Source organism: Cotesia glomerata, linkage group LG2 (genome assembly GCF_020080835.1).
Source record: "Cotesia glomerata isolate CgM1 linkage group LG2, MPM_Cglom_v2.3, whole genome shotgun sequence".
Taxonomy (NCBI): Eukaryota; Metazoa; Arthropoda; class Insecta; order Hymenoptera; family Braconidae; genus Cotesia; species Cotesia glomerata.
In genome coordinates this window covers 31205550-31222672 of record NC_058159.1, presented here as the reverse complement: position 1 = coordinate 31222672, position 17123 = coordinate 31205550, and the positions used below count along the sequence as shown (strand labels likewise).

General features: G+C 30.3%; 1 protein-coding gene across 3 annotated transcripts; it reads right to left on the bottom strand.

Annotated features, from left to right (window-relative positions):
• Positions 1-3803: 3803 nt before the first annotated feature.
• Positions 3804-16151, bottom strand: LOC123259921. 3 transcript variants are annotated; one of them, XM_044720740.1, is made up of 7 exons: positions 15213-16151; positions 14772-14910; positions 14302-14447; positions 14026-14220; positions 4952-5199; positions 4290-4715; positions 3804-4216 (listed from the first exon to the last, which is right to left on the bottom strand). In XM_044720740.1, exons 1-7 carry the CDS (start codon positions 15837-15839, stop codon positions 3859-3861), a joined length of 2139 nt encoding a protein of 712 aa, XP_044576675.1. In that variant the 5' UTR covers positions 15840-16151; the 3' UTR covers positions 3804-3858. The 3 variants fall into 3 exon arrangements, with proteins under 3 accessions (XP_044576675.1, XP_044576676.1, XP_044576677.1); XM_044720741.1 differs by lacking the exons at positions 4290-4715; positions 4952-5199 and adding exons at positions 12031-12453; positions 12709-12956 and having other exon boundaries at positions 3817-4216; positions 15213-16145; XM_044720742.1 differs by lacking the exons at positions 3804-4216; positions 4290-4715; positions 4952-5199 and adding exons at positions 11262-11703; positions 12031-12453; positions 12709-12956 and having other exon boundaries at positions 15213-16148.
• Between the last annotated feature and the right edge of the window lie 972 nt (positions 16152-17123).

Sequence of the window (17123 nt, the reverse complement as noted above, 5' to 3'; positions counted from 1 at the left end):
TAATAAACTCACTTGTTGTTTTCGATATCCGAAACTTGATCTCTAAAACTGACAGCAGTAATTACATGTGGCAAGCGCGACGGCTTGATAGCACAAGTACAAATACAGTAGTAACAGAATCTCATTATACTCCAGTTGTATGAACTAAATACATCTAAGGGTTGTTCACGGTTCTCGAAATACCGATCGGGGTCTAGTGCATCTAGTAATAAAATAAAGTCGAAAATAATTAATCATATTATAAAATAATAAACATATTTAGTGCAAACTGGTACCACAAATTGCCTGTCCTACTAAGGACAAATATCTCATACTAAACTCTTGAAAACTTTTAACTACAACTTGTCTGTATACATTGTACAGTCCTTGATGGAAAGAAGAATTTGCAAAGCTAAAAGGGCGCATAATTTTTTTTTTTATCACCAATCGACTAGTTGACATATTCTTCGTCGAAAAATCAAGCATTGATTTTCTAAAGCTAAAAGGGCGTATGTCTCTAATTATGCGCCCTTTTAGCTTTAGGAATTTGAAAATTTTATGACCTAAAGCTAAAAGGGCTTATAAATTTTTTTTCTAAATTATTCATTAAAATGCTCATTTTTATCATAAAAATTTAAAAAAAAACGGTATATTCACACGAAAGAGGCGTAGTCTAACTCAACATACACTCTTTTAAAATTAAAATTAAAAATATTTTTTAAAAATTGCAAAATATGCGTGATTGTATTAATTTATTTTTTATTTGAAAATTATTTCAATCCCATTAGTTTTCGATTAATTTAATTATCCATTGCTTATATAAAAATTATTATTTTTTCAATATTGTTTAAGTACTTAAAAACAGCCAATCCCCTCTTTTTCTCGCGTCGCACTCACTGCAAGAAACGGTACTATCCTCGGTGCATTTATGATTATAAAGCTATTGAAGTTTTATTTTTTTCTTTTTAACAAATGAAAATTTTGAAAAAAACACCCTGCTATACGAAATAGATAATTAAAAAATCTATTACGTAGCAGAGCGTTTTTTTCAAAATTCTTCTTTGTCTAGAAGAGAAATATGAAACTGCAATCGTACGCGAAAAGAACAAGATGACACTGGATATCATCCCGGATTATACTGAGTAAAAAAAAATTTCAGATGGTAGTTATTATAATCCAGATTACAATGAGTATAATCCAGATATCACGCAGTCTAATCTGGATTTTTTTAGCTACTATCTGAAATTTTTTTTCACCACAGATATCACTGAGTATAATCTGGGATGATACCCAGTGTCATCTTTCCGTGTAGGGACCGACTGTTAAGAAATTTTTTTTTTATTCATTAAACTTTTTTATTTTATACCTTGTGAAGCTATTTATCAAAATTTTTTATAAAAACTTAAATTTTTTTTATGTTCCCTTTTAGCTTTAGGAATTACTTTTCTAAAAGCTAAAAGGGCGCATGTCTTGAGTTACGCCCTTTTAGCTTTAGGATACTTGAATTTTTTTTTTTACAGATCTTTGTGTTTTGAGCGATTTCAAGAAGAATGGCAAAAAAAATTTTTTTTATGCGCCCTTTTAGCATGGATCCCTACTAACCTGTAGCTATGCGCCCTTTTTGCATTAGTCATGCGATATAATGGTAATTATAAACTTTTCATGATTATTTGATTTTTCTTTAATTAAATTTTTAACTTGAAAATTTTTACTTACTTTTTTTTCTAGATGAGACAAGTGCAATATCAAATCATAAAAGACGGTGAATATTGTCAAATACAAGTATATTAGTGTACGATTTCTCTAATTGTGATTCGAAATTATAATGATTTACGGAATACCAATTTAATGTCCAAGCATGCATACAGTAATTTACTTTATTGTCACTTTTAGAAGAAGTTAAAAAAAGTGAGGATAATCGGCTTACGTCATCCTCAATTGCCTTAAGGCAATTGCGTACAGTTTTTAGTTGACCATTTTAATAGAACACATTAATAGGGTCTTTAAAACCTACCACATTAGGTTTTAATTCTTTTATTACTTTATTATCCCACCGATAAATATCAGAGCGTTCATCGCTCGATTTCATTTTTGATAATTTTTCAAGTAACGTCGTCATTTTCAGATGAAAGTCTCCAGCTTTTTTGTTTCTTTCATCCCAAGTTAAATTTTTAAGAACCGAAAAATCACTGCGGAATGCATTATAGTTTTCATCGATAAATTTTTTAATGGAATTTATATCAGTAGTTTCAAATAAGACTTGTTGAGAATCTGATATGACGGCATTTTGGAGATAAATAATAGTTAAAAGGGTAAGAATTCCCTTCAATATCATTGTTGATATTTTTATTGCTCTTATTATCGAGAAGATCTTAAAGAGTTGAAGGCTACTCAAAAGAAGACTGATGCTGATGTCGTAAGTCTTGGTCAGCGGCTTCATGCGGTAGAATTAAGTGCTGGTAGTGAGTGGATTGCCAGAGACTGGCAAAAATGACGCCAAGCTGCTCGCTACTGCTCTTACAGATGCGCTTGACACTCCGTTGGAGCCAGGGGTTCTGGTTGACGCCTTTCAAGTTAGGAAAAAGGCTCATGCCAAAGGTGCGCAGCATGGAGGAGGCTCAACTGGTTCGCGTTCGCTCGTTATTGTTTTTAACAACAAGGACTTTTGCAAGAAGTTGGTAGCTGCTAAGAAGAGTAAACCGAACTTAACTGCCAAGGAAGTTGATGGGTCTTTTGCGGATACCAAAGTCTATGTTAATCACCGTCAGCCAGTTCAACTGTATCATCTCAGAGACCGTCTTTTGCAAGCTTTCCCTCAAGTCCAACGTAGGCACGTTTGGATAGCAGATGCTGCAGTTTTTATGAGAAAGTCTGATGATTGTCGGCCGATTAAAATTTTGCCGTCGACGGACCTGCAGAAGATCGTCATCTAGCTATTTAGGTCTCTTACGTCATTGGTTGCCGACAGAAGTGTTGAATTTCCAGTGCTCATTCTCTAATAATGCCTCTTTGAAAATTTCGTGACTTTTACAGACTTATTGATGCGCTTGTAGTGCTATCCAGTGTTAGATGATACTTGCTTTGCCTTATTATTCATATTTTTCATTTTATTCTTAGAAATTATTTTAATTGCCTTTTGCTATAAATGAAATTCTGTTATAATTTTAACTAAACTGCTATGATTAATGACGAGAAGAGACATTATTTAAAGACATTTTGCTTTCTGCGCTTTTTATATTGTTTTTTTTTTCTTTTTCATTTCTTTTCGACAAAGCACACTCTGTATAATAGTTTTCCTCTGTATAAATAATTTTTTATATCTTTGTGTATTTTGTACCTTTTGGCTACCAGGGGACTTCGTCCTATAGCCAGTAAATAAATACATTACATTACATTATTTATTTTCACTTCCTACAGAAGTTTTAAATTATTCAGAAAAACAATTGTTTTAGAGAACAAAACTTAACTTTAAATTCGACGTAGTTATACTGTTTTTAGATTTTTGGCCTACGTGGTACAAGTTACACTGATAAAAAACTTGGTATAGAAAATAGTTCTTTGTTGTAGCATAGATGTGGATAATTGTCATCACTAAAAATAAATTCGAGGTCACTGATTAGAGATTTTTCGGCGGTGGATACGATAGCAATAGATACAAAGTTTAATTGGATTTTTTGGTATGTCCTATTATCTATTTATTTTTAAGTAAAAAATACGAAATTTTACGTACAAAAGTAATTTATTTTTTTAATCGGTAGAAAATATTAAAATAACAATTATTAAAATTTTATGAAATTTTTTTGGGTACTTTTCTGACCATTCAATGTCAGTTTCCAAAACTTTTTATTCATCAATATCTCTACTTGACTTGTTTGTAAATTAATTCAGTAATGTTTTAGAAGTATCGTCGATTATATTAAAATAGGGCGACATATCAAAATCGAAAATTTTGAAGGCAAGGTGTCCACCAGAGCCAGGAACACCGCGATGAATGAGACCAACTCCACCCAAAAGACTTTCATGCATTCCACTTTCACGACCATCAAAGAATGGCACAGTTGACTGTCCAGCATCTTTTTTCAAATCAGATGCTCGGAATTTAACAAATTTATTCGACGTTATAGTCGACTGAATTTTTAATTGTCCGTACTGAGGATCTTTTCGGTTTTCCAATCTCCATCCAGTACTTTGACTCGCATATATAGGATTATCTGGATTTTCTAATATCAATTCATCTCTGAAATAAAATTAAAATTAAAATTAAAGTCATGAAGCTGACCGATTTGAGAAAAAGTAAAAAAATATATTACTTGAGAGATTGTTCTTTAGGAGTAATCCATGATGATTGATCGAGATTAATTAATTTTCCTCTCGAAAAATCGAGAGATGTTACTCGAACTTGTAATTCAATTGGACCTTGCTTTCGTTTGGGAAATTCAAGAGAATCTCCGGCGAATCGCCAGCGGACTCCTGTGATGGCATGCTTCTTTGGTGCCATCACATTGTTCAAGTTCATTTCATGTGGACGAGCATAATCAACTCCGAACTCAAGTGGAATTTGGGACTCATTATTTTTTAAGACGTAGTATTTTTCAGTTGTTTCATTGTAAGTAAATTCTTCCAATGGCTTCCACAGTTCATAATATCCAACATGACCGTGAGGTAGAACTTCACGTTCTGCGATTTGAATGTGAATCATTCCATCTTTCTTCACAAACTTAAGACCCGCAACGACCCTACAATATGTTTCTTCTATTATCTTTCTTATTTTTTAAAATATTTATAAATGATACTCAAATTATCCGAAAAGTGTCAATTTGTTTTAATGTTTTAACAAATCAATTACCATAAAAATTCCCACTAATATTTTTTTTTTATTTCCACATATAGATCTTTTTTATTAAATTTTATGTGACAATAATTTAATTGCTATTAAATTCAGTCTCATTATTCATAATTGTAATATACTTACTTGTTGTTTTCGATTTCCGAAACTTGTTCTCTAAAACTGACAGCAGTAATTACATGTGGCGAGCGCGACGGCTTGATTGCACAAGTACAAATACAGTAGTCACAGAATCTCATTGTACCCCAGTTGTATGAACTAGATACATCTGAAGGTCGTTTACGGTTATTGGAATGCCGATGAGGGTCGCCATACTGCTTTTTGTATTCACCATCGTAACCGGTAAAGAATTTATAACGTCTGCTACTATTTCTCTGTTGAAGAATATCTAATTAATAAAGATATTAATGATTCTGGAGTTAACTGACATCTGTCAATTTTTTCGATTTTTAATTAAAAAAATTCCACATCTAGAAATTGAAAAAAATTACAAGTGCAAACTTTTTAAAAATACATTTTTTTAAATTGATTTTTTATAAAAACCAAAAAAATTGGCAGATGTCAGCTGATTTCAGTGTTATAGATATTAACTTTTAAAAATTTTAATACTTACCGATTCAGCGATCTTGTAACCGGGCGTACTATATTGACAGTCCAGAAATTCATCACACTCTGTCTTATTTATAGTATCTTTTATTAAGTTCAAGTTACAGTTATGGCTGCAAGAGTGTGTGGTGCTCAAATCCTTCTCTGCAATTATTACCGTCTGCACCATTTTCTCCAATTCAAGGTGTCTTTCTTTATTCACTGGATTAAAAATTAAAATTTTTAAATATTTTATCAATTAACTTGCCTTTTAGTAATATAAATATTTTTTATGTGAATTATTACTATTGTCAAAATATAACGGATCACACGGATACGTATAATATGTCGTGTTGCGCAAAACTTCTTTGGTTGTCTCCATTATTATCTTCAATGACTTGAATAAATTTTCCTCCATCCGTTTTTCCCACATATAGAATTCTGAATCTAGTAATTAAATGAGGTTGAAAAGAAGAATCATATAATGAAATAATGAAAATATTTAGTATTCACTGGTACCACAAATTGCCTGTCCCATAGAGGAGAAATATTTCACACTAAACTCTTGAAAACTTTCAATTACAACTTGTCTGTATACATTGTACAGTCCTTGATGGAAAGAAGAATATTGTTTACAATAATCGTACCTATTCTCTTCCTGTAAATTGACATAGATCAATTAAATAACAGTGTAAATATTTAATGGTAATTATAAACATTTCATGATTATTTTACCTTTATTTATTTAAATTTTTAACTTAAAAATTTGTACTTACTCTTTCCTCTACATGAGAAAACTGCAATATCAAATCATAAAAGACTTGGCGAATATTGTCGAATTCAAGTATATTAGTGTACGATTTATATAATTCGGATTGGAAATTATAATGATTTACGGAATACCAATTTAATGCCCGAGCATGCATACAGTAATTTACGTTCTCGGTATTTGGAGACATTAAAACAGGTGAGAATAATAGGTTTACGTCATATTTAATTGCCTTGCGTACAGTTTTTAGTTGACCATTTAAATAGAACACATTCATAGGGTCCCTATAACCGACTAACTCAGGTTTTAATTCTTTTAATATTACATTATCCCACCAATAAATATCAGAGTATTCATCATTCGATTTCATTTCTGATAATTTTTCAACTATCGTTATCATTTTCAGGTAATAGTCTTCAACTGTTTTGTTTTTTTCCTCTAAAGTTAAATTTTTAAGCACTGAAAAGTCACTGCGGGTTGCATTATAGTGTTCATTGATAAATTTTTTAATTGAATTTATATCAGTAAGTTCAAATAAGACTTGTTGAGAATCTGAAATGACGGCATTTTGGAGATAAATAATAGTTAAAAGGGTAAGAATTCTCTTTAATATCATTCTTGATATATTTATTGTTCTTATTCTTTATTTTCACTTCCCGCAGAAGTTTTAAATTATTCGGAAAAACAATTTTTTTCGAAGACAAAACTCAACCTTAACTTCGACGCAGCTATACTGTTTTTAGATTTTTTGTATACGTGGTAGAAGTTATACTGATCAAAAACTTACTCATAGGAAATAGTTCTCTGTTGTAATAGAAATGGGTATAGTAGTTATCACTGTTAATAATTTAGGTCACTTAGTTAATTACAGAATTTTAAGTCGTAGATGCGATAACAATGGTGACAAAATTTAATACAATTTTTTGGTATGTTTTATTAAGATATTCCTATTGGTTTTAGAATTTGCGTTCAGAATTTAATGAAATTTGGCATATTGGTACTTTATAATATCATAATTAAGCAGTAAAATTTTTGGACGCCTGGCGAGCAGTCCTGAAAAAAGATATTAACCCTTCAGCACTCTCGCAAAACGATTTATTTTATTTTTTATTTATTTATTTATTTATTTAATAATGCCAAGGCTGATGCCAAATGACAAGGTATACAAAATATTTTTGCAATAGTGGATACAATTTTATAAAAATTTGAATATAATGAATATAATAATAAAAATGCTTATGATAAACTATAATATGATTTAAATTTAATTTTTTATATGATTTATATGATTTAACTAGGGTAGATGGGTTTATATAATATCTGTAGTTATACACTCAAAGATAATAACAATATGAATTATAATAACATCGAGAGTGACAATAGGTAACTTAGTTTAAGTCTCTTTATATGGAAGCGCACGCATGCTTATAGTCCCTTTAATTTAAAAAATCTTAAATCAAATAAATTTCTTAAAACAAAAAAAAATTGACTTATTTAAAAATAATATTTAATAATAATACATCCAAACACAAATACACTCTTACGGGAACCACTGAACTGTACCGATCATCAGATCCGATTTTTAACTTCCCGCTACGAAAATCGAAGATTTTCAAAAATCGGGAAATTATTGTTTTCACCCCGTTTTGCAAAAATCGAGTTTTCATCAGATCTCGACGTTTGAAGGTTACAGAAAGCTTCCCTGACTATCCCGGCGAGGTTGTCACGGCGTCTGTATGTATGTGTGTGTGTGTGTGTGTGTGTGTGTGTGTGTGTGTGTGTGTGTGTGTGTGTGTGTGTGTGTGTGTGTGTGTGTGTGTGAAAGTATGTGAACCGCTTATAACTTTTGAACGGCTTGACCGCTTTCATCGCGGTTGGTGCCATTCGAAAGGGCTTGACCAAACTTAGATTTTGAAAACTATTTGGACCGATTCAGATCAATAGATTTTGAGAAATCTTCAAAAAACTGAAAAAAAAAAAATTTTTCAAATGTGGTTTTTTTGGAATAACTTTTAAACGGCTTAATAGTTCAATTCCAAAAACTAATCAGCTCTTAACCTCAAAAAACCACGTCGATCGCCACCAGTCCGGTCAAAATCGGTTGATTCATTCGAGAGATATCGTGAACGAAAGAAAACCGAAAAAAGTGTTTTTTCGGAATAACTCCAAAATTCCTAGCGCGATCAATTCAAAATTTGAGATTCTTTGTGAGGCTTGAAAAACTGCGTCGAATGCTTCTAACCGCGTAAAAATCGGTTTATTCATTCAAAAGTTATTGTGGTTTAAAAATTCAAAAAATAGTGTCTTATCAAATCTCTATCAGACTTTTGAGCTCGAAGAGCTTTAAAGGATAGGAAAGCAATCTCTTTGAGCTCGGAGAGCTCAAAATAACCCATAAATTGTATTTTTGAGCTCGAAGAGCTCAAAAACGTCATTGGTGCAATTTTAAGCGCCTAAGTATGAAATTAGCGGGAAGTTGCAGGGATGGCCTTCCTAATTTTTTTTGGATCGATTTATGTATTATTTTGAGCTCTCCGAGCTTGGAGAGATAGCTTTTCTATGCTTCTTCGAGCTCAAAAGTCTAAAAATTATACTATCTCATCAAAAACGATCCGAAAAGAAATGTTATGTGAACTTATGCAAAATTATGTGAAGTTATGTGGAAAAAACACTTGAATGAATCGACTGAAATTATGTGAAATTATGTGAAATTATGTGAAATTATGTGCAGGAAACACTTTTCGGTTTTCTTTCGTTCATGATTTCTCTTGAACGAATCGACTGAAATTATGTGAAATTATGTGAAATTATGTGAAGTTATGTGCAGAAAACACTTTTCGGTTTTCTTTCGTTTATGATATCTCTTGAACGAATTGACTGCACTGATAGAAGGATTTATTTGTATTAAATAATATTTGTTAATAGCTAACAAATCATTTATTAGAGACCATTTTTTAATGTTAAATAAATATTTCTTAGTATTCAAAATGATTTGTTTGTATTCAATAAATCTGATATTCATTTATTAAGTATTAATAAATCTTTTTAAATACTAAGAAATATTTGTTAAGGCCTAACAAATGGCTTCTAATAAATGATTTGTTAAATATTAACAAATCTTTTTAACTATAAACAAATCTATTAGTGTGAAGTTATGTGAAATTAAATTCTATGTCAAAAGTATAGAAAGACTATCTCTTTGAGCTTGGAGAGCTCAAAATAAGACATAAGTTGTTTTTTTGAGCTCGAAGAGCAATTATTAGTGCAATTTTAAGCGCCTTGGTATGTAAGTGGCGGGAAGTTGCAGGGATGGCCTTCAGGGTCAACCGTTTATCTAATTTTTTATATTCTGCCCCCCCCCCCCCCCCTACTTTACTATTGCGATGAGAAAATATCTCACAGAGTTAATAAAATTTATTTTATTTTTTTATAGTATAGAACAATTAAAATAATAATATTGCAATCTGAAATAATATTAATTTTTTGACAGATAGAAAAAAAATCACATAGTCATTCCATTTGAAATTTGAGAGAAAATTTGAGTTATTCATGACCGTGAGAGAAAATCTTATAGTGAGAGTGCTGAAGGGTTAACAGGCGAGACCAGTAATTGCAGTTTCAATCGGTTTAGCGAAATGAATGGAAATTTTGAAAAAAGGTTTTTAGAGATAATAGATAATTTAATAAACTATTTCACCACAAAGTGTTTTTTTCAAAAATTTCATTCGTTTCGTGAAACCAATCGAAACTGCAATTGCTCTGCTGTTGGGAGTGCGACAGAGATAGTTTCGTTGAACTCTGTGAGAGCAAAGCGAGACAAAGATGGTCTCGCCTGTTAATATTTACATATTTTTGCCTTTACCATTGATCCTTATGGAAAATCAAAGACTTTATTTTATTTCACAAAACTGGACGTTCAGATTCTTATAAAAATTAAGACAACGAGAGAAAATAACATCTAGAACATATTTAATAACAATCAGTGTGGTTTCCGAGAATATGAGAATATTTATTAATAGATAGATAGATAAATTTTATTGCTATCTTAAAGGTTTACATTTAAGTGCAATGAGTTCAATACAATCATACAAATTATAAAATTATAAAAAAAACATATAAAGTAAAGAGTTTAAATTTGTTAATGTTCGATAATCGACTCTCTCAGTTCACAAAGTGTTCCTATGTAATTGTAGACGTTCAATAGATCACCAGGTTTACTAAGTTGCAGGATGGAAACCAGGTTTGCGTTGTTCATGAGATTTGGGATGTTTTTAAGGAATTTAGATCTGATTTCAAGGTATGAAGGACAGGACAGCAGGAAGTGAACAAGCGAGTCATTTTCACCAGAGTTGCAGGTCGGACAGGGTTTCAGTGGATTGAACTTAGATGTCTTTCCATTGATGTAGATACTGAAACCGTACACACTAGCAGTACGAAGTTGAGCAAAAACTTTCTTGACGTGTAGAGGTACATTGCTAGCTAGATATAAGTTACTGCCTTTTTCAAGTGCTGCGGGGGATTCTAGATATGCCATATTATTTACTTGGTTTTGGATCTGCGTCGTCAGGTTCTCTTTATATTTACGCAGAAGAAATTTACCGGCACGTTCCCAGACTTTGGGGTCAGAGGAGTCAACAATCCATAAATGGAATTCATTGACATTTTTTATGAAATTATAGATTAAAGAGAACCAGTTGTACTCTGGAGAAGTAAGACCATTTTTGTATAGTGTTATCTGTTTTTTTAGACAAATCAGTGATAGTCTATCTCCATCCATACTAAAATTTTTACAATCCATCCCCAGGTACAGCTCCAGATGTTATACGATAGGTCTACACGATTAACTTCATTATTTAGTTAAAGCATTGGAAGTACATCGCTTGAATATTTATTAATAAAAAACATTCAAAATGTATTTCTGTCTCTTTTTCTCCAACGTGATTTAGTATAGGGAAATCTACTACGTTAATCAAACAAGATTAGGTTTTGGGATTTGACTCTTGTGGTAACGGTAGTACTACCTTAATCAAATAATACAAAATTTTATGTAGAAAAAGAGTACGGAAGTAATTTATTATATTAACCAGTAGAAAATTATAAAATAACAATTTTAGTTAAACTCTATGAATTTTTTTTGGGTATTTTTCTGACCATTTAACGTCAGTTTCCAACACTTGTTTTTCATCGATAACTCTATTAAGACTTGTTTGTAAATTAATCCAATAATGTCTCAGGAGTATCGTCGATGATATTGAAATAAGGCGACATATCAAAGTCAAAAATCTTTATATCAAGGTGTCCACCAGACCCAGGATGACCGCGATGAATGAGACCAAGTCCACCCAAAAGAAATTTGTCAATCAATTCGGTGTTACGACCTCTAAAGAATGGCACAGTTGACTGTCCAGCATCTTTCTTCAAATCAGATGCTCGGAATCTAACGAATTTATTTGACGTTATAGTCGGATCAGTATTTGATTTCACATACTTAGGATTGTCTGGGTTTTCTAGTATCAATTCATTTCTGAAACAAGCGATTTAATAAAAATTAGAATAAAAATCATGAACATGACCAATTTAATACTGATTTTGCATGGGTTGAATCTTGTTTTTTAATTAGATGAGATTTAACTTGGCAGTCAGTTGATAATTTTTTAATATTATTTAGCAAATAAATCTTTTTTGAAAAATTATTTTTAAAAAATTGCATTTATAATTTTTAAAAATTTCTACATCTCAATTTTTTTTTCTCATTTTTTTTGCCATAATTTATTGATTAACAAAATTATTAAATATCTGCTAAATTAATTCTCATTTTAATTAGGCAAAAAAAGTAAAGGTCAAATATTACTTGAGAAGTTTTTCCTTAGGTGATATCCACGATGATTGATCTAGATTAATTAATTTTCCTCTCAGAAAATCAAGAGACGTCACTCGAATTTGTAATTCAATTGGACTTTGCTTCTGAGTTGAATTGTTAACTAAATCTTCAGTAAATCGGAATCGAACCCCAGTGATTACATGCTTTTCTGGCGCCATTACATCATTCAAGTTCATAATATCCGGGCTAGCATAATCCGTTCCTCTTTGATAAATAATTTTACCACCAAGGCGATCATTGTTGTAGAAGTGTTTAGAAGATTCATCGTAGTATAATTTATCCAATTCCTTCCACGATTCATTTACAATTTGACCGTAAGGTTGAACTTCACCCTCTAAGATTTGCATGTGAATCATGTTATCTTTCTTCACAAACTTGACATCTACAACAACCCTACAAAATGTCTTCAATTACTTTGTTCATTTATCTTAAATATTCATAATTAAGAAATACTTCCTTGAAATATTTTTCAAAATATTAACAAATGATACTGAAATTATCCAACAAATGTCAAATTTAAAAAACTTTTCACATATGCAACTTTTCTATTAAATTTTTTTGGCAATAATTTAATTGCTATTAAATTATGATAAAATTTCTCATGTCTTTCAAATTCAGTGTCATTATTTATAATTTTAATATACTCACTTGTTGTTTTCAATATCCGAAACTAGGTCTCTAAAACTAACAGCATTAGTAACATTTGGCGAGTGCGACTGCTTGGTTGCACAAGTACAAATACAGTAGTCACAGAATCTCATTGTACCCCAGTTGTATGAACTAGATACATCTAAGGGTTTTTCACGGTTCTCGAAATGCCGATCGGGGTTGCCATACTGCTTTTTGTTTTCGCCATCATAACCGGTGAAAGATTCATAACGTCTGCTACTATTCCTCTGTTGAAGAATTTCAAACTAATGAAGATATTAATGATTCTGAAGTTAACTGACATCTGTTAATTTTTTCGATTTTTAATTTAAAAAATTCCACATCTAGAAATTAAGAAAAAATTACAAGTGCAAACTTTTTAATAATACATTTTTTAACTTCCCGCTAAGAAAATCGAAGATTTTCAAAATTCGGGAGGTTATTGGTTTTACCCCGTTTTGCGAAAATTGAGTTTTCATCAGATCTCGACGTTTTAAGGTCACAGGAAGCTTCCCTGACTATTCCCACGATGTGTGTGTGTAAACTTCTTATAACTTTTGAACGGCTTGACCGATCGGATCGAAATAGGTGGCGATCCAAAGAGTATCATTGCCATTAAATTTCGTGAAAATTTGAATCAATTCGGTTCGCTAAATTTTGAGAAATCTCAAAAATAAATTTTCAAAAAATTGTTTTTTTTGGAATAACTTCTAAACGGGTGCACCGATCAATTCTAAAAACTATTCCGCTCTTAAGCTTGAAAAACCACGTCGATTGCCACCAGTCCCGTCAAAATCGGTTGATTAGTTCGAGAGTTATTGAAAATGAAAAATTTCAAAAAAAGTGTTTTTTTGGAATTACTTCAAAATTCCTTGTTCGATCCATTTAAACTTAAAAATCCGTTATGAGGTTTCAAAAACTGCGTCGAATTCCACCAACCGCGTAAAAATCGGTTCATTCATTCAAAAGTTATTGCGGTTTGAAAACTCCAAAAATCGTGTTTTATGAAACTTCTATCAGACTTTTGAGCTCGAAGAGCTCAAAAGCACAAAAAAAGCTATCTCTTTGAGCTCGGAGATCTCAAAATAACACAGAAATTGTACTTTTGAGCTCAAAGAGCTCAAAAATAAAATAAGTGAAATGTTGAGCGTTTAGGTATGGAGTTAGCGGGAAGTTGCAGGGATGGCCTTTAAGGTCAACCGTTTCCTAGTTTTCCTAATTTTTTTAAATTGATTTTTTATAAAAACCAAAAAAATTGTCAGATGTCAGCTGATTTTACTATTATAGATATTATCTTTTAAAAATTTTAATACTTACCAATTCAGTGATCTGGTAACCGGGCGTACTATATTGACAGTCCAGAAATTCATCACACTGTGTCTTATTTAAAGTATCTTTTATTAAGTTCAAGTTACAGTTATGGCTGCAAGAGTGAGTGGTGCTCAAATCCTTTTCTGCAATTATTACCGTCTGCACCATTTTCTCTAACTCAAGGTGTGTTACTTCTTCCGCTGGATCAAAAATTAAAATTTTTTAATATTTCATCAAGTTACTTGTCTTTTAGTGATAAAAATATTTTTTATGTGAATTATTACGCTTATCAAATTTTGTCGGATCACACTGATACATATACCATGTCGTGTTGTGCAAAACTCCTTTGGTTGACTTCATTATTGCCTTCAAATCATTGAATAAGTTTCTCTTCATTCTTTCCAGTGTCTCCATATGAGATTGTGAAACTAGTAATTAAATGAAATTGAAAATAATTAATCATATCGACGTTCTAATTAGCAAATTGTTAAACTTCATTTTAGAAAATCTTCTATTTGTACGACAAAAACAATTAGTTCAAAATTTATTGTCACTTTAAAAAACCATTTAATATCATTAATCTCTAATAGAGATATAATATTTAGGTTTTAATTATTCAAATAATTTACAATTGGATTATTGCTACATCAAAGTGTTAAAAATCACCCTCTAAAAAATAAGGAGTTAGACAAATTGCTAATTAGACCGTCGATATAATATAGAATAATAAATATATTAGTGCAAACTGGTACCACAAATTGCTTGTCCCATAGAGGAGAAATATCTCACACTAAACTCTTGGAAAATTTTAATTACTAATTGTTTGTACATTTGGTAAAATTCTTGATGGTATGAAGAAGTCCTTTTACAGTAATTGTATTTATTGTCTTCCTGCAAATTAAAATAGATTAATTAAATAAATTTACGTATTTAATGGTATTTAAAAAATTTTCACTTTTTTTTCTACTTATTTTATTTTTTTTTAAATTAAATTTATGACATTAATTATTTTTTAATTTTTTTTAACAAATAAATTATTTTTCAATTGAATTTTTAATTCTGTAAAATTTCTACAAGTCAATTTTTTTTCTAATTTTTTTTTTTTACCATAATTTACTTGTTAAAAAAATTCTTAAAATAATAAAATATCTCTAAATTAATTTTCTTTAAAATTTTTAGCTATTTACACTTACTGCTTTTTTAACACGAGACAAGTAGAATGTTAAATCATAAAAGAGTTGGCGAATACTACCAGAAACAAGAAGAGGACCATGATGTAAATTTAATTTCAAGTTGAGAGAGTTCTCATTTGCGGAATACCAATATAGTGCCCAAGAATGCATACAGTCATTTATTTCATTTGCATCATTCCCGGTACCTTGAGATCTAGTCATATAATCTGAGAAAAATTGGTCCACATCATGCTCAATTATCTTGTATAAAACTTCTAGTCGACCTTTCATAGCGAACAAATCAAAATTGTCTCTCCTACCGACGCCATAAGGTTTTAAGTCTCTCGGTACTTCATACCACCAAGAATTATAAAATCTTTCATATTCAGGTATCATTTCTGATATGTTTTTAATTAATGCTTCCATTTCCAGGTAGAATTCTCGAGCTGCTTTCTTCTTTTCATCCAAAGTTAAATTTTTAAGTACTGAAAATGATTTTTCACTGCGGGATACATCATAGTGTTCATCGATAAATTTTTTAATAGAATTTATGTCAGTAATTTCAAATAAAACTTCGTGAGAATTTGATGTAACACCATTTTGGAGATGAAAAATAGTTAAAAGGGTAAGAAGTCCCTTTAATATCATTTTTGTTCTTATTTATATTCACTCTCTACAGAAGCTTTAAATTATTTCAAAAAACAAATTTTTAGAAAAAAAAACTTAAGTGCGACGCAGTTACACCGTTTTTAGGATTTTCGTCTACGTAGTACCGTTATACTTTTACAAAAACTTACTGTAGGCAATAGTTCTCTAGGAATATAAATGTGTATAGTAAAAAATCATCTCTCTAAAAGTAAATTTGATGATGGTCACTGACTCCAGAGTTTTAGGTTGGTAGATATAATAATAATGGTTACATAATTTGGTTGGACTTTTGGGTATGTTCTACTTTTTATTAAGGTAAAAGCCCCAATTACGACGACTTATCTGGAACAATCATTTTTGGTGACTGTTATAAGAGTATGGGAAGAATTACCTAGTAATATTGTAAACTCAAATAGTCTTGAAGTATTTGAAAACAAAGTTTATGATTATTTTTTAAAGTTAGATTTTTAAACTGATTTTTAAGTTGATAAATCATTTTAGTGAAGTTGAGCCAATTGTTAAATCGAAAACCAAAAATTAAAAATTCTTAAAGGGGTCTAAATATTGACACCCTAAATTATTTTTAAATATATTTAATTATCTGTAATAAGAATAACTATCATATACATTTTTATTAAATTCTAATTAATTAAAAAATTGAAAAAAATTACTGCCAGTTCAAAATATAAAATATTAATTATTAAAAAAAAAAATAAAGCACCAGTTCATCAAACCAGCTTACGAACGTTTATTTTCTTATCTTTGATATCTTATCTTTGATAAGGAAATCATTTAAAAAAAAAAATTTATTAGTAAAAACATTACTTGAGACATTACCACAAACAAAATTCAACGATATTGATATTTAATTGCTTAGATAAAAAATCAAATTATAACTTTGTCTCTAATAGTGTCAATAATCGGGGCTTTTACCTTATTCATTCTTTATTTATAGAATAAAAAATTAAGAAAAAAAATTTTTTTTTTATAAATTCAATTTTATTATTGATGATTTTATTCAAAAATCTTATTTTTTATGGAAATATATCAAAATACGCACAATGGAATAAATAAAATGATTTTTGAAGAATGACATACGTTGATCCTATATCCGTAATTAAAAAAATGATTCTCAAAACTTTTTGGCAAAATTGAGTTATCAAAATTTTTTAAACTAGTACACGCTTGTATCTAATTTATTCGCAATATTTTTTCGTAAATAAATAATACGAAATTTTATGTACAAAAAGAGTACAAAAGTAATTATTGAATACAATAATCGGT

What these genes read in the sequence shown, in the direction of transcription:
- LOC123259921 (XM_044720740.1), bottom strand. Translation starts at nt 15,839, where the DNA reads ATGATATTAAAGGGACTTCTTACCCTTTTAACTATTTTTCATCTCCAA. An exon ending in TATGGGACAAGCAATTTGTG is followed by an intron (nt 14,448 to 14,771) that starts GTACCAGTTTGC and finishes TTTAATTACTAG; the next exon opens with TTTCACAATCTCATATGGAG. An exon ending in CCTAAAGAACAATCTCTCAA is followed by an intron (nt 4,217 to 4,289) that starts GTAATATATTTT and finishes ATTTTATTTCAG; the next exon opens with AGATGAATTGATATTAGAAA.